Source organism: Oncorhynchus masou, chromosome 33 (assembly GCF_036934945.1).
Source record: "Oncorhynchus masou masou isolate Uvic2021 chromosome 33, UVic_Omas_1.1, whole genome shotgun sequence".
NCBI classification, from domain to species: Eukaryota; Metazoa; Chordata; class Actinopteri; order Salmoniformes; family Salmonidae; genus Oncorhynchus; species Oncorhynchus masou.
The window spans coordinates 26,669,759-26,687,829 of record NC_088244.1 but is presented as its reverse complement, the minus strand read 5'-3'; the positions used below and the strand labels follow the sequence as shown (position 1 = coordinate 26,687,829).

The 18,071-nt window shown below is 43.9% G+C and overlaps 1 protein-coding gene across 16 annotated transcripts; it reads left to right on the top strand.

The window, feature by feature from the left end:
* The first annotated feature begins 136 nt into the window (after window positions 1–136).
* On the top strand, window positions 137–16,915 carry LOC135528163 (cyclin-dependent kinase 11B-like). Of its 16 annotated transcripts, none has more exons than XM_064957044.1 (21): window positions 137–203; window positions 841–877; window positions 1,261–1,388; window positions 1,829–1,968; window positions 2,124–2,302; window positions 2,431–2,575; window positions 3,005–3,183; window positions 3,325–3,465; window positions 3,576–3,674; window positions 3,885–3,986; window positions 4,115–4,189; window positions 4,352–4,620; window positions 4,840–4,930; window positions 6,497–6,618; window positions 6,836–6,941; window positions 7,231–7,352; window positions 7,570–7,677; window positions 8,101–8,217; window positions 11,181–11,329; window positions 15,346–15,535; window positions 15,746–16,915. In XM_064957044.1, the coding sequence occupies exons 3-21, from the start codon at window positions 1,278–1,280 to the stop codon at window positions 15,836–15,838; spliced, it is 2,538 nt and encodes an 845-aa protein (XP_064813116.1). In that variant the 5' UTR covers window positions 137–203; window positions 841–877; window positions 1,261–1,277; the 3' UTR covers window positions 15,839–16,915. The 16 variants fall into 16 exon arrangements, with proteins under 16 accessions (XP_064813116.1, XP_064813124.1, XP_064813123.1 ...); XM_064957052.1 differs by having other exon boundaries at window positions 1,258–1,388; window positions 2,175–2,302; window positions 2,434–2,575; window positions 3,044–3,183; XM_064957051.1 differs by having other exon boundaries at window positions 1,258–1,388; window positions 2,175–2,302; window positions 2,434–2,575.
* The last annotated feature ends 1,156 nt before the right edge of the window (window positions 16,916–18,071 follow it).

The following is an 18,071-nucleotide window of genomic DNA, read 5'->3' as shown; positions in this document are numbered from 1 at the left end:
TTTTTGTTTGCTTGTACTGCATCTGTCGTTTTGCACCTTGAAACAGTTGCAAGTCCTGTCCAGGTGATAGCAGTAAGGTGTTCTCTTAGCTTTAAAACCCAGCGAAAAAATATTAACTGGAAGTAATTGTATGACCTTTAGAAGAAGAAGAAGGAAGCGTTTGAGTCTTCCGGTTGTCCAAGATTGCGCGGAGTATATTTCAGGTTTGTTTAATAATTTGTAATGCAAAGGATTAAAAAATTCAGTTAACCCACTTCAGATTTATTGAGAGGAGACGGATTTCAATTATAATTTTCTCCTGGGAAAAAACTAATACCTATTGTCATCAGCGCCTTAATTTCTCGCCAATGCTAATGTTAGCTTATTAGCATACGTTAGCACCAGAGCTTTTCTATATATATGGCTCTGACTGCAACGGACTAGCTTACTAGTTACACGACGCATGCAGCTAGATACACTTTCAGATGTTAACTAACGACCGCCACGGGTTACTATACAGTAGCTACTAGTAATTGAGAAGTTTGCTTACGCTAGCTACGGTTAGCTGTAAGATATAGTACGTTAATTGGTATCACGTAACGTTTAGAGTTGGTTTATTTATGACAACGGGCCTAGCTAGCTAACTAATGAATTAAAGCCAATTATGCTGTATACTAATGATGTAAGGAGTGTCGGCGAGTAATATTTCATAGATTCAGTTCACATTTAGCATTACACAGTGCGGTTTCACGCAACGTGTGTGTAGATATCTCTATTTGACTTGGACGTATGACTTCTCTCCCCCTTCTATCACACCGACGTTTTCCTTCCATTTTTGGATTTTTTTTTATTTTGTACCAGTGAAACTGCTATGGATAAGATACGAGGCGCTACTCAGGTAACAACAGAAATTATAGGCTACAAACTTGAGCCTCCTCTCCCATACAATCCTTATACGATGGGACCTTTTTTTCTATATCCTGGGCAAGACCCATCTTGACTATTATAACCCATCAAATTCTTATTCGTACAACCCTCTTGTCCCGAGGTGTGAAATAGTGTGTGTAGCTATGTACACCTTTGCGCAAATCATGAAACGCATGCATTGAACTGTGGAATGTATTGTCCAAAGGCTACATGCAGGCCTACATCACCTAATGAATAGAAATTAAATATTTGCACATGAATACCACAGTTGCCACTAACATGACACCAGTGCACACTGCTCTTCCATTGCCCTTCATGTTAGTCTGAAGCAGGGGATCTCTGTCTCTGTAGCAGGCGGCGAGCGGGTGCTGATGGGGGACGAAAAGGACACCTGGAAAGTGAAAACACTCGACGAAATTCTCCAAGAGAAGAAACGCAGACGGGAGCTGGAGGAGAGTACGGAGCCCAAACGTCTGAAAAATGTAAACGGAAGAGAGATTCTGTGGTGCCCCAAACTGACCCTAGTACCCCCTATACACTTGGGGAGATCTGAAAAAAGATTGGGATAAGGAATGTGGAAATGGCTCCACCTTTCCCCCTGATAAACGAGGTGAAATGTTTGCCATATTGCTTACACACATCCGATAGCTCAGATCTCCACCTGACGATGGTCTAGGGGTTGATTTGGGGCACATTGTTTCTCTTCCCCCATCAGAGGATGCTGGTTCCCATTCTGATTAGATCATGTTTATCGAAATGTATCACAGACTACAGCTATACCTGTACCAGTGACTCAAACTTTATTGTAATATTACCATATGTGCAATCAATCATTGTTATGGTTACCATACTGTTTTTTTTCCCCTATGTGTTTTTTGGGGGGAATGGGTATAATGTCCCCTCTTTCTCATGTCTTGTCCAGTGCGTTCCGTGCCCTGTTCCACAGACGGATGATCGGGAAGCCAAACGGGACACTCCGGAAGAAGGAGAACTACGGGATAAAAAAATGGAAATAACAATCCGGAATTCCCCGTACATACGGGAAGATTCCACCGAGGACAGGTAAAGAGGATACGAAAAAAGAGCTGTGGGAATTAGGGTCACGTTCAGGCGGGCCAGATAATGGAGAAAAAATGTGTTTCAAAACTGAACTTATTCCTTTTGAATACATTTTCTCCCATTTTTGTCCCAACTGAACGCCACCCTGCTATGCACAGGGGCAGCCTGTTTGTTGAGTCGTTGGCACTAGACAGTCTTCCCAATTCCAGGGGAGAAGAGGATGAATCGCTGGCAATAAAGCCTCCCCAGCAAATTACCAGAAAAGACAAATCTCACCACAGAAAGGAGGAGAAAAGAAAGGACAAGAGACGCCGCCGCAGTCACTCTGCTGAAGGAGGTATGTTGCCATCCTGGGACGTGTATCTCTATAGAATGCTTCATATGGACTGGATCATGTAGTGTTAAACTGTATTTATGCATATGTAGCACCTATTAGCACTCTATCACATTTTGTATTTATCACAGCAGCAGGGAAACGCGTTCGGCCCAAAGACAAGGACAGGGAGAGTGAGCGCAGAAAGCGGCAGTGGGAGGAGCAGGACAAGGCCCGGCGAGACTGGGAGAGGCAGAAACGCAGGGAACAGGCCAGAGCACAATCCCGCAGAGAGAGGTGACCACCGACTACTGTGACCATACACACACACAGTTGGGTGTATTAGCGTGGATTGTATTAGCTAATATGTACAACAGAACAAATCACTTGTGTTCAAACGTATGAAGTTCTCAACATGTCTGTTAATCAGTGGCATCTCATACTGTACACCTGTATCAGAATATGACCCCCAAGAGTGGGGCAAGTTGGAACAAAAGTTTCAAGAGCAAAGACTACCCAAAAAATACATCAGCATTTTTGTTATTAATGCGTATCGCCTCACTGTCTTGTGATGTCATATTGCTTAGTCTACTTTTAAACTTGCAGATCCTCAATCACTGCTCAGTCATCACGTTTACTGTGCAGTTACCTGTCACACTGTATACTGTACTCTTCACTGAAGCAGACATTAACGGTGTGGGGTGGGTGGCTTTTGGGTTTCTGGAGAGCTCCTGACAGGATTCCCCCGTCTTCCCCGGACTACAGGGACAGGTTGGAGCAGGTGGAGCGCCAGCGCGAGAGGGACCGCAAGCTCCGCGAGCAGCAGCAGAAGGAGCAGCGTGAGCAGAAGGAGAGGGAGAGAAGGGCAGAGGAGCGCCGGAAAGAGCGCGAGGTGCGCCGAGAAGGTCAGGCTTCACAAATGCATATTCGCACACACAAGGTTAAAGTTTTTGCTTTAGAGTGTGCGTGAATGATGTATGTCTTTTGATGTATGTAAGGGCACGCTGTTGGTGAAGGAAGCTAAATCTGTTGTCCCCCTCTGACAGTTCCGTCCCACCACCGTGCGCTGCCCGATGAGTACGGTGACAAGCCCAAACAGAGCCACCGCAGTCGCAGCCCCAACCCCAACCCCAACCAGACTCCCCGGGATAGACTGGAGCAAAACAGCGAGCCACACAGAACTGGTGGTGAGACTAACCAATCAAGTTGTTTTTATAAAATATTGCTTTGGTGGTAGTTAGCTTCAAAATAAATTAAATCCATGACTTATAATGGGGTGCTTGTGTTTGTTGTCCAGCAGCAAAGGATGAGAAGCCTGAGGACAAGGACCTTCTCTCTGACCTCCAGGACATCAGTGACAGCGAGAGGAAGACCAGTACAGGAGAGTCCTCCTTAGGTAGACACACTCATTTACAGTCGCAACATACCCCACTGTCACTTTACACCAGATTGGCATAACAAAAAAGGAATGAAAACAAAGCACATTCCTACTGATGTTTAATCAGTAACGGAGTTCTGTTATAGATATTCAGTCAAGACACTTCTCCTTGTGTTATGTTAATGTGGGTAGTTTGGCGGTGACACGGAGTGGATTTTTCTTTCCTAGGTTCAGGGTCAGGCTCTGATGAGGAGAATGATGATGGATCTAGCAGCGAGGGAGAGGAAGAGGAATCGGGTTCGGGCTCAGGAGAATCTGACCAGACTGCAGGTCTGCTGAATTTATGTCTCTCTGTTATTGTGATTGTGTGCGTGATCGTGCGCATGTCTTATCCCGGACTACCATTACGGTGTTGTCACGGTGACATGGCTTGGACCCACCCATTGTCTGTGTTTCAGGTGACGTGAGTGAAGATGAGCGGTCTGAGGAAGAGTTTGAGGAAGAAAGAGAGAACAGCAACCATATTGCCCCAGGTAGGCATTTCGTACTCCATTTGTCTGGTGGCAGTCATTTGAACATGTATTATTATGTCATGTCTAAGAGTAAAGTTTGTTTTGACTGGTCTTGAAGCTTGTTTATCTAAAAATGTTAGGAGGTATTCTCAACCAGATGCTATTTTGTCCTGTTTCTATAAGTTGTAACTGCCCCCTCATTAACCATCCCAGTGCCTGAGTCCCGATTTGACCATGACACTGAGGAAAGTGGAGAGGAGGAGGAGGAGGAGGAGGAAGAGGACGAGGAGGAGGAGGAGGAAGAAGCAGGGGAGGGTGATGTCACCCCCCAGTCGGTGTCTCACTCCCACTCAGCCACCCCTGAACTAGAGGAGAACTACATCCCTGACTCTCCTCCTATCTCCCCGGTGGAGCTAAAGAAGGAGCTGCCCAAGTACCTGCCAGCTCTACAGGTCTGTGTTTGGCAGCACACCACACCTGGGTCAAATACATGTTTGTTTTATTTCAAACACCTGAGGTGCGCTTGACCTAGCTTACCATGCATATTGGGGCCCATTAGAATATTCCAAGAAATGCTCAAGTATTTAACAGAAAACAAAAACATATTTGACCGAGACCTGTACACACATGCAAATTGTATAGAGACGTATTGATTGACATTGGTTTTCCAGGGGTGTCGTAGTGTCGAGGAGTTCCAGTGTCTAAATCGTATCGAGGAAGGGACCTACGGTGTGGTGTACAGGGCCAAGGACAAAAAAACAGGTATAGTGCATTCGGAAAGTATTCAGACACCTTCACTTTTTCTACATCTTGTTACTTTACAGCCGTATTCTAAAATTTATTATATTAACTGTTTTCCTTATTCTACACACAAAAAAATTGCAAATGTATTAAAAATTGAAGAACAGAAATACCTTATTTACATAAGTATTCAGACTCTGCTTTGAGACTTGAAATTGAGCTCAGGTGCATCCTGTTTTCATTGATCATCCTTGAGATGTTTCCACATCTTGATTGGAGTCCACCTGCGGTAAATTCAGTTGATTGGATATGATTTGACAAGGCACATACCTGTCTATATACACGGTCCCACAGTTGACCATGCATGACAGAGCAAAAACCAAGCCATGGCGTTGAAGGAATTGTCTGTAGAGTTCCGAGGGAATTGTCTGTAGAGTTCCGAGAGAATTGTCGATGCACAGATCTGGGGAAGGGTACCAAGAAATGTCTGCAGCATTGAAGGTCCCTAGGAACACCATGGCCTCCATCATTCTTAAATGGAAGAACTTCGGAACCACCGAGACTTTTCCTAGAGCTGGCCGCCCGGCCAAACTGAGCGATCGTTGCGAAGGGCTTTGGTCAAGGAGGTGACCAAGAACCTAATGGTCATCTGAAAGAGCTCCTCTGTGGAGATGGGAAAACCTTCCAGAAGGACATATCTGCAGCATTCCACCAATCAGGTCTTTATGCTAGTGCCCAGACGGAAGCCACTCCTCAGGAAAAGGCACATAACAGCCCGCTTGGAATTTGCCAAATGGCATCGGAAGGGCTCTCAGACCAGGAGAAACCAGATTCTCTGGTCTGATGAAATCAACATTGAACTCTTTGGCCTGAATGCCAAGTATCACATCTTAAGGAAACCTGGCACCATCCCTACGGTGAAGCAAGGTGGTGGCAGCATCATGCTGTGGGAATGTTTTTCAGCGGCAGGGACTGAGACAAGTCGGGAAAGATGAACGGAGCAAAGTACAGAGAGGTCCTTGATGAAAACCTGCTCAGGACCTCAGACTGGGGCAAAGGTTCACCTTCCAACAAGACAACGGACCGAAGCACACAGCCAAGACGACGCAGGAGTGTATTCGGGACAAGTCTCTGAATGTCCCAGTGGCCCAGCCAGAGCCCGGACTTGAACCCGATCAAACATATCTGGAGAGACCTGAAAATAGGTTTGCAGCAACGCTCCCCATTTAACCTGACAGAGCTTGAGAGGATTGGCCGAGAATGGGGAAAAACTCCCCAAATACAGATGTGCCAAGCTTGTAATCACTGCCAAGTACTGAGTAAATGGTCTGAATCCTTAAGTGATTTTTTTAAAATTACATTTGCAAACATTTCTAAAAACCTGTTTTTGCTTTATCATTATGGGGTATTGTGTGTCAATTGATGAGGGGGAAAAAACAAATCAATTTTAGAATAAGGCTGTAACGTAACAAAATGTTGAAAAAGTCAAGGGATATGAATACTTTCCGAAGTCACTGTGGGCTACCTTGCAATCGATTTCCAATCCCTGGACTCGGACACACACTAAAACACACCTTTCTCTTTCAGATGAGATTGTGGCCTTGAAGCGTTTGAAGATGGAGAAGGAGAAAGAAGGTTTCCCCATCACATCTCTGAGAGAGATCAACACCATTCTGAAGGCCCAGCACCCCAACATCGTCACTGTCAGGGTGAGGAGCATAGAAATACATATTGGTATTCTATTTCTATGGTGAGCGGCACACACCTGATTTAGAGGAAGCCCCCCCTCCAATATTTAGACATTTGTTTTGTTTAGCTCCTTTCATCTGAAAGTGTAGCACAAATTCAAGTAAAAAAATGGATAAACAAGCAATGTATACTAGTGATAGCAGAACTCGTACTTAATCCCGTTTTCTCCCATGTTAGGAAATTGTTGTTGGAAGCAACATGGACAAGATCTACATTGTTATGAACTACGTGGAGCACGACCTGAAGAGCTTGATGGAGACCATGAAACAGCCTTTCCTGCCAGGTAATTTTGTGGGATACAGTTTGAGTTGGACTACATGCGGTATGCAAATATCCACCAGCCATTTTCCCATATCATGTGGCTAGGTAAGAGGTACTCTGTTTGGAATAGAAATTAAACGTGTTATCTGGTGGGTTCCCTTTGTTTACCTAGCAAATATTGTCATGCTTCTGTGGTGAGCATACTACCAAAAGGGTTAGTACTTCTTCCCAGACGATGTGGTCTGGGGTTTAAAGGATTGTTCTAATGTTTATGAACTCATGTCTCGTTTCCTCTTTTTCTTTGGCCTCAGGTGAAGTGAAGACCCTGATGATCCAACTGCTGCGAGGTGTTCGCCATCTCCACGACAACTGGATCCTCCACCGCGACCTGAAGACCTCCAACCTGCTGCTCAGTCACAAGGGGATCCTTAAGGTGCCATAGATGTCTTCTTGTTTTGAATTATGCTATGTTCCATTTATATTAAAACCACTGGGTTGGGAACTTCAGATGAGGATTAGGTCAACCATGGCTCGGATAAAGAAATTCTAGGCTCTAGGCTTGCTGATGACGACAAATAATGACGTTAATGTGCGTGAGAGGGTGTGCTTGCCTCATAGGCATCTTTGAAATGTTTGTTGCTCTCTTCTAGGTGGGTGACTTTGGTCTGGCCCGTGAGTATGGTTCTCCCCTGAAGCCCTATACACCTGTGGTGGTGACACTGTGGTACCGTTCGCCGGAGCTGCTGCTGGGAGCCAAAGTGAGTCAGAACTTGATCTGGAATCAGTTTACCCTCCCCAAATCCTAATGATGAACGAGATTACACACCTGTATTCAGAGAGACAAGAATAATGTCAGAATACCTCTGGTCTACAAAGACGCAAAGCAACTGAGTCAAAATGTCTCAAACATCAAAGACCCTCTACAGTCAAAATGGTGCCATTCTAAACCCTAAACAAGTCCCTGCCTGACTGTGAACCTTACAACACCCAGACATCACAACATACTTCGTACACCTTCAAATATTGTAGAAGTAGGGTTCTGAACATATCCCAAGACTGCATACACATAGCACCAAGTCAAAGCTTGTCCTCACCCAGACTAAACACTCCAACCCAGACTCATGTAGTCCTGTCTGTTTCTTGGAATACTGTGGTTTTGGTGTGTGTTTTTCTCTCCACAGGAGTACTCCACAGCTGTGGACATGTGGTCTGTGGGCTGCATATTTGGAGAGCTCCTTACCCAGAAACCTCTCTTCCCTGGAAAATCTGAAATCGACCAAATTAACAAGATATTTAAGGTTAGCTAATTTTGATCAAGAAGTCCCATTTTACTTCATACTGTCTGGAACGTAATAGCACTTTACCCCACTCCTACAGTACCAGTCAAAAGTTTGGACACTGCAACTCACCCCAGAGTTTTTTCTTATTTGTACTATTTTCTACATTGTAGAATAATAGTCAAGACATCAAAACTATGAAATAATACATGGAATCATGGAGTAACCAAAAAAGTGTTAAACAAATCTAAATATATTTAAGATTCTTGAAAGTAGCCACCTTTTGCCTTTGACAGCTTGCACGCTCTTGGCATTCTCTCAACCAGCTTCATGAGGTAGTTACCTGGAATGCATTTTAATAAACAGGAGTGCCTTGTTCAAAGTTAATTTGTGGAATTTCTTTCCTTAATGCATTTGAGCCTTTCAGTTGTGTTGTGACAAGGTAGAGATGGTATATAGAAGAGATATATTTGGTAAAAGACCAAGTCCATATTATGGCAAGAACAGCTCAAATAAGCAAAGAGCAACAACAGTCCATCATTACTTTAAGACATGAGGGTCAGTAAATCTGGAACATTTCAAGAACTTTTAAGTGCAGTCGCAAAAACCATAAAGCGCTATGATGAAAATGGCTCTCATGGGGATCGTCACAGGAAAGGAAGACCCAGAGTTACCTCTGCTGCAGAGGATAAGTTCATTAAGAGTTACCAGCCTCAGAAATTGCAGCCCAAATAAATGCTTCACAGAGTTCAAGTAACAAACACATCTCAACATCAACTGTTCAGAGTAGGCTGCTTGAGTCGGGCCTTTATGGTCAAATTGCTGCAAAGAAACAACTACTAAAGGACACCAATGAGAAGAAGAGACTTGCTTGGGCCAAGAAACACGAACAATGGACATTAGACCAATGGAAATCTGTCCTTTGGTCTGAGGAGTCCACATTTGAGATTTTTTTTGTGAGACGCAGCGTATGTGACTGGATGATGTCCGCAAATGTGGTTCCCACCATGAAGCATGGAGGAGATGTGGGGGTGCTTTGCTGGTGATACTGTCTGATTTATTTCGAATTCAAGGCATACTTAACCAGCATGGCTACTATCGCATTCAGCAATATGCTCTCCTCTGGTTTGCGCTTAGTGGGACTATAATATGTTTTTCAACAGCACAATGACCCAACACACCTCCAGGCTGTGTAAAGGCTATTTGACCAAGAAGGATAGTGATGGAGTGCTGCATCAGATGACCTGGCCTACACAATCACCCAACCTTAACCCAATTGAGTTTGAATTGGACCACAGTGACGGTAAACTAGCCATCAAAATCAAGTCAAATTGTATTTGTCACATGCGCCGAATACAACAGACCTTACAGTGAAATGTTTACTTACAAGCCCTTAACCAACAATACAGTTTTAAGAAAATAAAATGTGTTAAAGTATTTACTAAGGAGCAACAATAAAATAACAGTAGCGAAGCTATACACAAGCTATATACAGCAACGGTTAGTCGAGGTAATATGTACATGTAGGTAGAGGTAAAGTGACTGCATGGATAATAAACAGAGTAGGAGCAGTGTACAAAATGTAAAAATGGGGGAGGGGACAGGGCAAATAGTCCGGGTAGCCATTTGATTAGCTGTTAAGTACCTATACTTGGCTCTCTTCCACTGCTTGCCGTGTAGTAGCAGAGAGAAAGTCTTTGACTAGGGTGGCTGGGGTCTTTGGCAATTTTTTTGGTCCTTTCTCTGACACCGCCGGGTATGGAGGTACTGAATGGCAGGAAGCTTGGCCCCAGTGATGTACTGGGCGTACGCACTACCCTCCTGTAGTGCCTTGCGGTTGGAGGCCGAGCAGTTATCCTACCAGGCGGTGATGCAACCAGTCATGATTCGATCGTGCAGCTTTATAACATTTTGAGGATCTGAGGACCCATGCCAAATCTTTTCAGTATCCCGAGGGAGAAATAGTCATTGTCGTGCCCTCTTCGTCACTGTCTTGGTGTGTTTGGAGCAATGTAGTTTGTTGGTGATGTGGACACCAAGGAACTTGAAGCTCTCAACCTGCTCCACTACAGCTCTGTCAATGAGAATGGGGGCGTGCTCGGCCCTCCTTTTCTGTAGTCCACAATCATCTCTTTTTTTTCTTCTTTTTTTTATCACGTTGAGGGAGATTGTTTTCCTGGCACCACACGGCCAGGTCTCTGACCTCCTCCCTATAGGCTGTCTCATCGTTGTCAGTGATCAGGCCTACTACTGTTGTGTTGTCAGCAAACTTAATGATGGTGTTGGAGTTGTGCTTGGCCATGCAGTCATGCGTGAACAGGGAGTACAAGAGGGGACTGAGCACGCACCCCTGAGGAGCCTCTGAGGATCAGCGTGTTGTTACCTACCCTTATCACCTGGGGGAGGCCCGTCAGGAAGTCCAGGATCCTGTTGCAGAGGGAGGTGTTTACTCCCAGGATCCTTAGCTTAGTTATGAGCTTAGAGGGCGCTATGGTGTTGAACGCTGAGCTGTAGTCAATGGACAGCATTCTCACGTAGGTGCTCCTTTTTATCCAGGTGTGAAAGGGCAGTGTGGAGTGTAATAGAGATTTGATAGGCTCGTGTCACCGGGCAGCTCGCAGCTGTGCTTCCCTTTTGTGGTCCGTAATAGTAGTCCGTAAAAGTTTTGCAGTTTTTTGATCTCCCCATAGGGTTGCAGTTAGTAATATAATATAGTCATATTAAATGGATTTAATTTGACGTCACAATCTATTTTTCAGAAAGGGACTGCGGTTCAATGACCCAGTCTCTTTTAGACAGTGTGACATAACGGTCTTGTCTGTGGCGCTTGTCTGACTGGGCTAAACCGTAGAACTCAGATTAAAAGATGTGGTCTTGACTGTGCTCCAGTACTCCTTACTTAGCAGTTCTGAACATACCATACAAAATGGTGACCACCCCTCATATACACATAATAACTCTGTGCTGATGCGTGTTCTCACCAGGACTTGGGGTCGCCCAGCGAGAAGATTTGGCCGGGCTACAACGAGCTCCCTGCCGTGAAGAAGATGACTTTCACAGAGTACCCCTACAACAACATGCGCAAGCGCTTCGGAGCCCTGCTATCAGACCAGGGCTTTGACCTCATGAACAAGTACGTCTACTCAACTTCAGACTTGCACTTACCCCTAACCATTTCAACCGCATGGTTAGTTACAACACCATTCATTACTAACCTATTAAAAAAACCTGACCTAACTCACCTTTACACCAAACCTCAGACTTACTTGAAATTCAACCTCAACTGAGCAGTGTATCTAAAGTGAGAGAATGCATTTTTTGTTGTTGTGGTACCTAATTCTTAATTATCCATCAACCTGAAAGACTATTGTGTGTGTCTGTGACGATGTGGTCTTTACTTTTTCAGCGGGGGGTTTAACATCAGCATTGTTATGCCTTGATGTAATGTGTGTATGCTGTCAGGTCTGCCCTGTGATATGCTCCACATGTCTTCTGCTTCAGTCACTGCACTCTTGGCAAGCTGACTATAAACAGGATGGAGAAGTATCATTTTTGGCGTTGCATCAAAGTACCTCAGCCCTCCTCCAGACTTGTTTTTTTTCATCTTGGCTTGCGTGTCTCACAACTGCATTAAAGCAGGGCCTATCATAAATTAATATGCTAGGATATTTTACATTCAACTGACCGAAGACTGAACACACTCGCATCAACGGCAAAGAAAAGTAGCAGGCGAGCCAGCAAGATGGAGAGAGGATGAGGGAGGCAGGATGAGGGAGGCAGAAAGAACCGTGCGCATATGTCTTGGTAATCTGTATCTCGCATATTTACCAAAGTATCCTTAAGTTCACCTTTATTTAAATACACAACTTTCCCTAGGAATATGTTTTGTGATAACAGCACAGTGACTTAGTTTTTTTTCTTCTAAATGCTAACTGAAAAACAATTTCTCACAAACTATCTCAATTTAGTTTAAACATTCACGCCCCTATTATTTGCGTCACACACCTGTAATGGGTGACCATGTATGGCCATGGGAGGGGTTGGGGTCAGCTTTTGGGTGAACTTTGACACCAGTCCAACTGAGTGGAATGCTGCAACAGTCACATGACCCAGGAAGTGCAATGACCCCTGGCCAGTGGCTGCTAGCCGTCTCATTAGACCCTGACCCCCCTGTGAGCTATGTTTGGACTGGAGGCTGGACCTCCTTCAGCCACAGAACTGGACTGGCGTAAGTCTATTCATTGAGTGTGTAGGCTTTCTGGGTGGACATGGCAGACCCGTTTCAGTTTGGAACATCACACTCCTCCATGGCACCAGGCTGTAGGGGGCGTTTAGTGCTGTGACCTGAATGATGACCTTGCAGATGAAGTATGCATCTCAATTAGGGATGTCCCTGACAACAACAAAAAAAGTTATTTCCACCAATCCATTGGTATTTTTTCATATATTGACACATCCTATGTGTTTTAATCAAATCAACTATATTCACTGAGCTTGTCTGATGCTTTAAGCACACTGTTTTGATTAAATAATTAAGACACACAAAAGACTAGAGGGAGTCCGACCAGCAATTGATTTGATTGTGCTGGGCTTGCTGCGCTGTGTAAAAATAAGACCGTGACTGACCAGCACCCGTTGTCTTTCTCCTCCCTGTTGCAGTGACCACCATTGAACATCAGTGTTTATCACGCTGTCCGTGTTACTGAAGTTGCAACATAGACATTTCTGACTGAAAAAAAATCTCTAATTTGTTTAGGAAAAATATTCCTTATTCCCTCAACCCCCGCTCTCTTTTACGTGACATGTGTATGCATCGCGTGCACGTGACCGACTAGCTATTCGCACAGGATTAGTATTACTAGAAAACGTTGGTTGTGTAATTATTACTCCAGAATGTCTGTTATTCCAGAGGACAATTCAGACGTGATTTTATTTCCAAATTGCCCCCTGTAATTATTTTTTTCCAATATATTGACAGTTATGACGGAGGTTTTTATTCTAGCCGTGAATATACAGTATTTCAACATGTCCAGGTGATAACTCAAGCTTGGTTTGGTTTAGAAACCATCTTTTGTGTGGTGTCGTGATAATATTTACATTGAGGAAGTGTGATCATAATCTTTAGGATATTTTAGCGTTCCGCAGTACGTTCTAAATGCCTCCCAGCCTTCAGATGTGAGCTGAACAGTGCAATTACACTTGCGATGCATTTTAAATCTATGGATGAGAAAGTCTTATGCTTAGATCACACCTAGAGTCACTGCGCGATAGTATGCAGCATCATCAGGATATGTATGCAACAAAAGTTCAACATTCACCTTCTGCTACCACTTCTGTCAAGCCATATAAGCATACAGTTTGACGCATACGCTCGATAAATCCAATGTATGCGCCACACCGAACGCACTGCAACTGCGTCTGCAAGGCAAACACAGCGTTTAATTGGAAATGAATGTAATTCTGGTGTCGCAAAATGTAATGACTTTGGCAGTGTGATTTTAAACGTAAATTTTAACATCAAGAGTTGCTTTAAATGGCGCAATTTTGATTCATTTGGCGATATTCAATCAATATATATTCACAAAACATATAAACAAAAGCATTCACTGTAAACATTGATAGGCTACATGTCGGCCATTTCAAATATAATTTATGTGAACTACTTAAATTTATCGATTCAGTTATTGTTTTCATGCGCAAAACCGCAAGCAACACCTGTCAAACTTTTCTCACCTATCAAGACATTTCTCTCAAAACACAAAGATGTTGATTAGCACAGGTCTAGTATTATGAGAGGACTTTGGAGTTTGACAAAGAACAGTAGGCTATTCTGGCTGGAATTGTTACTCTCCAGCCATGTAAAAATTACTGACGTGGATTCAAACAGAACTAAAATTACAGATGTGGTGTTTTGTGCTCGTGCACAATTTGTTTCCCGACCTCCATATGAAACATAATCCAGTCCGAATAGGGCACAATGGGGCCTGACCTACAGCATATCATAAAGTCCTAATCCTAATAATAATACTAGTAATAACAATAAGGAGATCAAGAAAAAGGAGCGATATTAATATTTATAATAACATTTTGGAACAGTGTAAACACTAAATGATAAATAATACCATAGAGGCTGTTCTAAGGGAAAGTGTAAGTCCTTTATTACAGCAAAGATTGTTTTTTTTTAAAGCTGAATTTGTGAAATTGTTTACTTGATATGTTGCATGAGGGTTGGCGTTCACGGAATCAGTAGGCTATTAAACATACAGGCAACAGAAGCAGGACCTGTCTTATTTCTGTAGATATATTGATGATGTATAAAGCCAGGCATATTTAACAGATAGGTCTATAATCAATAACCTCATTAAGTTGGGGTTTTCTCTCATTTTTCATTGACAAGTCAAGGGCTGTTTTCTCGTCTCATTCTGCTGCTGCCTCCGCCTCATTGTTCTCAATACCAATATGCTGGTTAACGTTGCTATTAGGCACATAGCAACATGGTCTAGGGAAAGGCGCCAATTCCACAGCGCACAGATGTGCTTCTGAAACGAGGACAGCGACCACTATCCAACGCGGGAGAAGGCACATTTTTGTTCTAAAATAATATTATTTGTGTTAGTGTTGCACCATTGTTCTTATGTAATGTAACTGTATACAGTTTTAGTAGCATATGTTGTAGACTGATGCGACTGTGCCATCCTCACGGCCTCCACAATAGATCAGTCCACTCACAGGCGCAAATCAGACAGGTGTGTTGTACACAATACTTTATTTAAAACATTTTTGCTACTGCTTAGCTAAATAAATCTTGGTCGATCAAACAATCAACCAGTCGACTAAATAGGGTCAGCCCTAATCTCAAGAGTTTAAAGGGAACTTCTTCTCATCGGCTTCTCTCCAACTTCTCCGATGTAAAATAACTCTTGGAAGGCGTTCAATTCAAAACAACTTTATTAATCCCGGAAGGTCAATTTCATTGTCGGGCTTGTTGCTTTCATTTACCCTATGTGTTCAGATGAGATGAGGGAAAGGACGCCGTTTTAGACTATGGAGAGGGACCCCATGTGCTCTATGAAAGCTTTAATGCAGAAGTGCTGCCTGTTTTGAGTGACCTCTGCCACCCCTGGCCTTGACTTTTTCCCTTTCCCCAAGGTTCCTCACCTATTGCCCCAGCAAGAGGATCCTGTCGGATGAGGCACTGAAGCACGAGTATTTCCGGGAGACGCCGCAGCCCATCGACCCGTCCATGTTCCCCACCTGGCCCGCCAAGAGCGAGCAACAGAGAGTGAAGAGGGGCACCAGCCCGCGCCCCCCCGAGGGAGGCCTGGGCTACAGTCAGCTGGTGAGGCTGGTTTGAACTCTACATCCCCATGTTGATCAGGGTTTAACATCTGAGCTCAGTTTCTGTCATACACAGATTATAGACCTACAGCACTCTGTTGTCGAGACATCCTCCCACTGCTTACTACTTCTGTTTCAAGAATACATTATTTCCGTGGCATAACAGCAATGTACCTCATCAGCTAATGTGTGTGGCTTGTCGTCTCTCCAGGGTGACGATGACCTGAAAGACACCGGCTTCCATCTGACCACCAGCAACCAAGGGGCTTCTGCTGTGGGCCCAGGGTTCAGCCTCAAGTTCTGAGCTGCACATGGAGGACAGGACACCCTGTGTATGCAAAAAGAGAGACTAGCATGGTCACCTGACCAGACAATGAATCATGGGACATGTAGGTTTTAATGTGGCTGGGCTTATTGTGGGAATGACCTCCGGTGTCAGGGGTCAGCTTACTGCCCTCACTGTGACACTGTGAGGGTACAGACTGGTCATGACATGAACAACGGACAAATCCGCTTAATGTCTCTTTCCGTATGGATGAATCCCAACAGTTAAACAGTCACTTCTTTTAACATTCTCGACTCTGACAAGTGCATCGAAACCAAACTACAATTTGTCAGTAGCTTAGCTCATGTTGGCTTTTTGTTTTTGTATTCAGTCTTTTTTTTACACTGCGGAAAAGGACCAGAATTTAAGTGGTTGGTATTTTTTGAGTACTGGAGCTACTGTATAATAATGAAGCAGCGTTAGATCCATGTCAATCCATCATATTGTAAGGACTTAACTGTGTGACTGATGGTTAACATACCAGGACATGTTTTTGCTAGAAATAAAATGTAAAACTCTTTTGCTGGCATTTATAAATGCTGTCTGAGCTAAGCAAACAGCACCACACACTGCCTGCCAAAGAAAAAAAGAAAGGATGTCGAGTCCAACAAAAATTCCAGCCTTGAACCCGGCTCTATAGTAACCGTCCAAGAGTGATGTCCTCCTTTGCCCTGCACGCTATGTCTCGGCAGATTTCAGGGGAAGGAGCCCCTGATTGTCTTTGTTATTGAAGTGGCTCATGATTTTTAGGACTAAACCATCAAGTTATTTGATTTCTTGCGAGAGGAAAATAAACCTTACATTCTCATTCTTGGGATACGGCTGGCTGCTCGGACTGGAACAGTTGAAAAACTTTCCCTCGTATGGGTACTCCTTAGAATCAGCAGAAATTTACATGCATTAATCAGTTTATCTGCAAGTCCCCTCTAAGCCCTTCTGTGGAGTATTACACCTGATGTGTCAAATGAGTAGGCGAAGCATTGTGGCCACCTAAAGGATAACTAACCTAGCTGGATGTCGTAGGTGTTTCATATCTAAATAAAGGTCAAAACAGTTCATATGACTGCAAACAATGTTTTTGGTTTACGCATTTTCGATCCAGAGCATCCCAAATTTGGTGACATGTCTGGTGAGTATGCAGGCCATGGAAGAACTGGGACATTTTCAGCTTCCAGGAATTGTGTACAGATCCTTGCGACATGGGACTGTCCATTATCATGCTGAAACATAAGGTGATGGCGGCAGATGAATGGCACAACAATGGGCCTCAGGATCTCCTCACAGTATGTTTGTGCATTCAAATTAATGTAATTGTGTTTTGTTGTAAGTAGCTTATGCCTGTCCATACAACAACTCCACCACCACCATGGGGTATTCTGTTCACAACGTTGACATCAGCAAACCGCTCTCCCACACAACGCCGTACATGCTGTTTGCAGAAAAGCACACATCTCCAGTGTGCCAGTGGCCATCGAAGGTGAGCATTTGCACACTGAAGTCGGTTACGGCGCCGAGCTGCAGTCAGGTTAAGACCCTGTTGAGGACGACGAGCACGCAGATGAGCTTCCCTGAGACGGTTTCTGACAGTTTGTGCCAGTTGTGCCAGTTCCAGTTGTGCAAATCCTCAGTTTCATAAGCTGTCCGGGTGACTGGTCTGACGATCCCCAGGTAAAGAAGCCGGATGTGGATGTCCTGGGCTGGCATGGTTATAAGTGGTCTGCGGTTGTGATGCCGGTTAAACGTACTACCAAATTTGAATAAATTACATTGGAGGCGGCTTATGGTCGAGATATTTAACAGTTCTGGTGGACATTCCTGCAGTCAGCATGCCAATTTTATGCTCCCTCAACTTGAGACATCTGTGGCAGTGTGTGTGAGACAACTGCTCATTTTAGTGGCCTTTTATTGTCCCCAGCACAAGGTGCGTCTGTTTTAATGATCATGTTGTTTAAGCTTCTTGATATTCCACACCCATCAGGTGGATAGATTATTTTAGCAAAGGAGGAGACATGCTCAAACAGGGATGTAAATAAATGCGTGCCCAAAATTTAAGAGAAATTAGCTTTTTGTGCATATGGAACTTTTCTGTGATCTTTTATTTCAGCTCATGAAACATGGAACCAACATGTTGTTTATACTGTAGGTGTCATGCATTGATGCAGTAGCCTTTAGAATGCATTACCCATGGCATAAAGTAGCCAGGCTAGTTACA

What these genes read in the sequence shown, in the direction of transcription:
- LOC135528163 (XM_064957044.1), top strand. Translation starts at nt 1,278, where the DNA reads ATGGGGGACGAAAAGGACACCTGGAAAGTGAAAACACTCGACGAAATT. An exon ending in GGCTTTGACCTCATGAACAA is followed by an intron (nt 11,330 to 15,345) that starts GTACGTCTACTC and finishes CCTTTCCCCAAG; the next exon opens with GTTCCTCACCTATTGCCCCA. An exon ending in GCCTGGGCTACAGTCAGCTG is followed by an intron (nt 15,536 to 15,745) that starts GTGAGGCTGGTT and finishes TCGTCTCTCCAG; the next exon opens with GGTGACGATGACCTGAAAGA.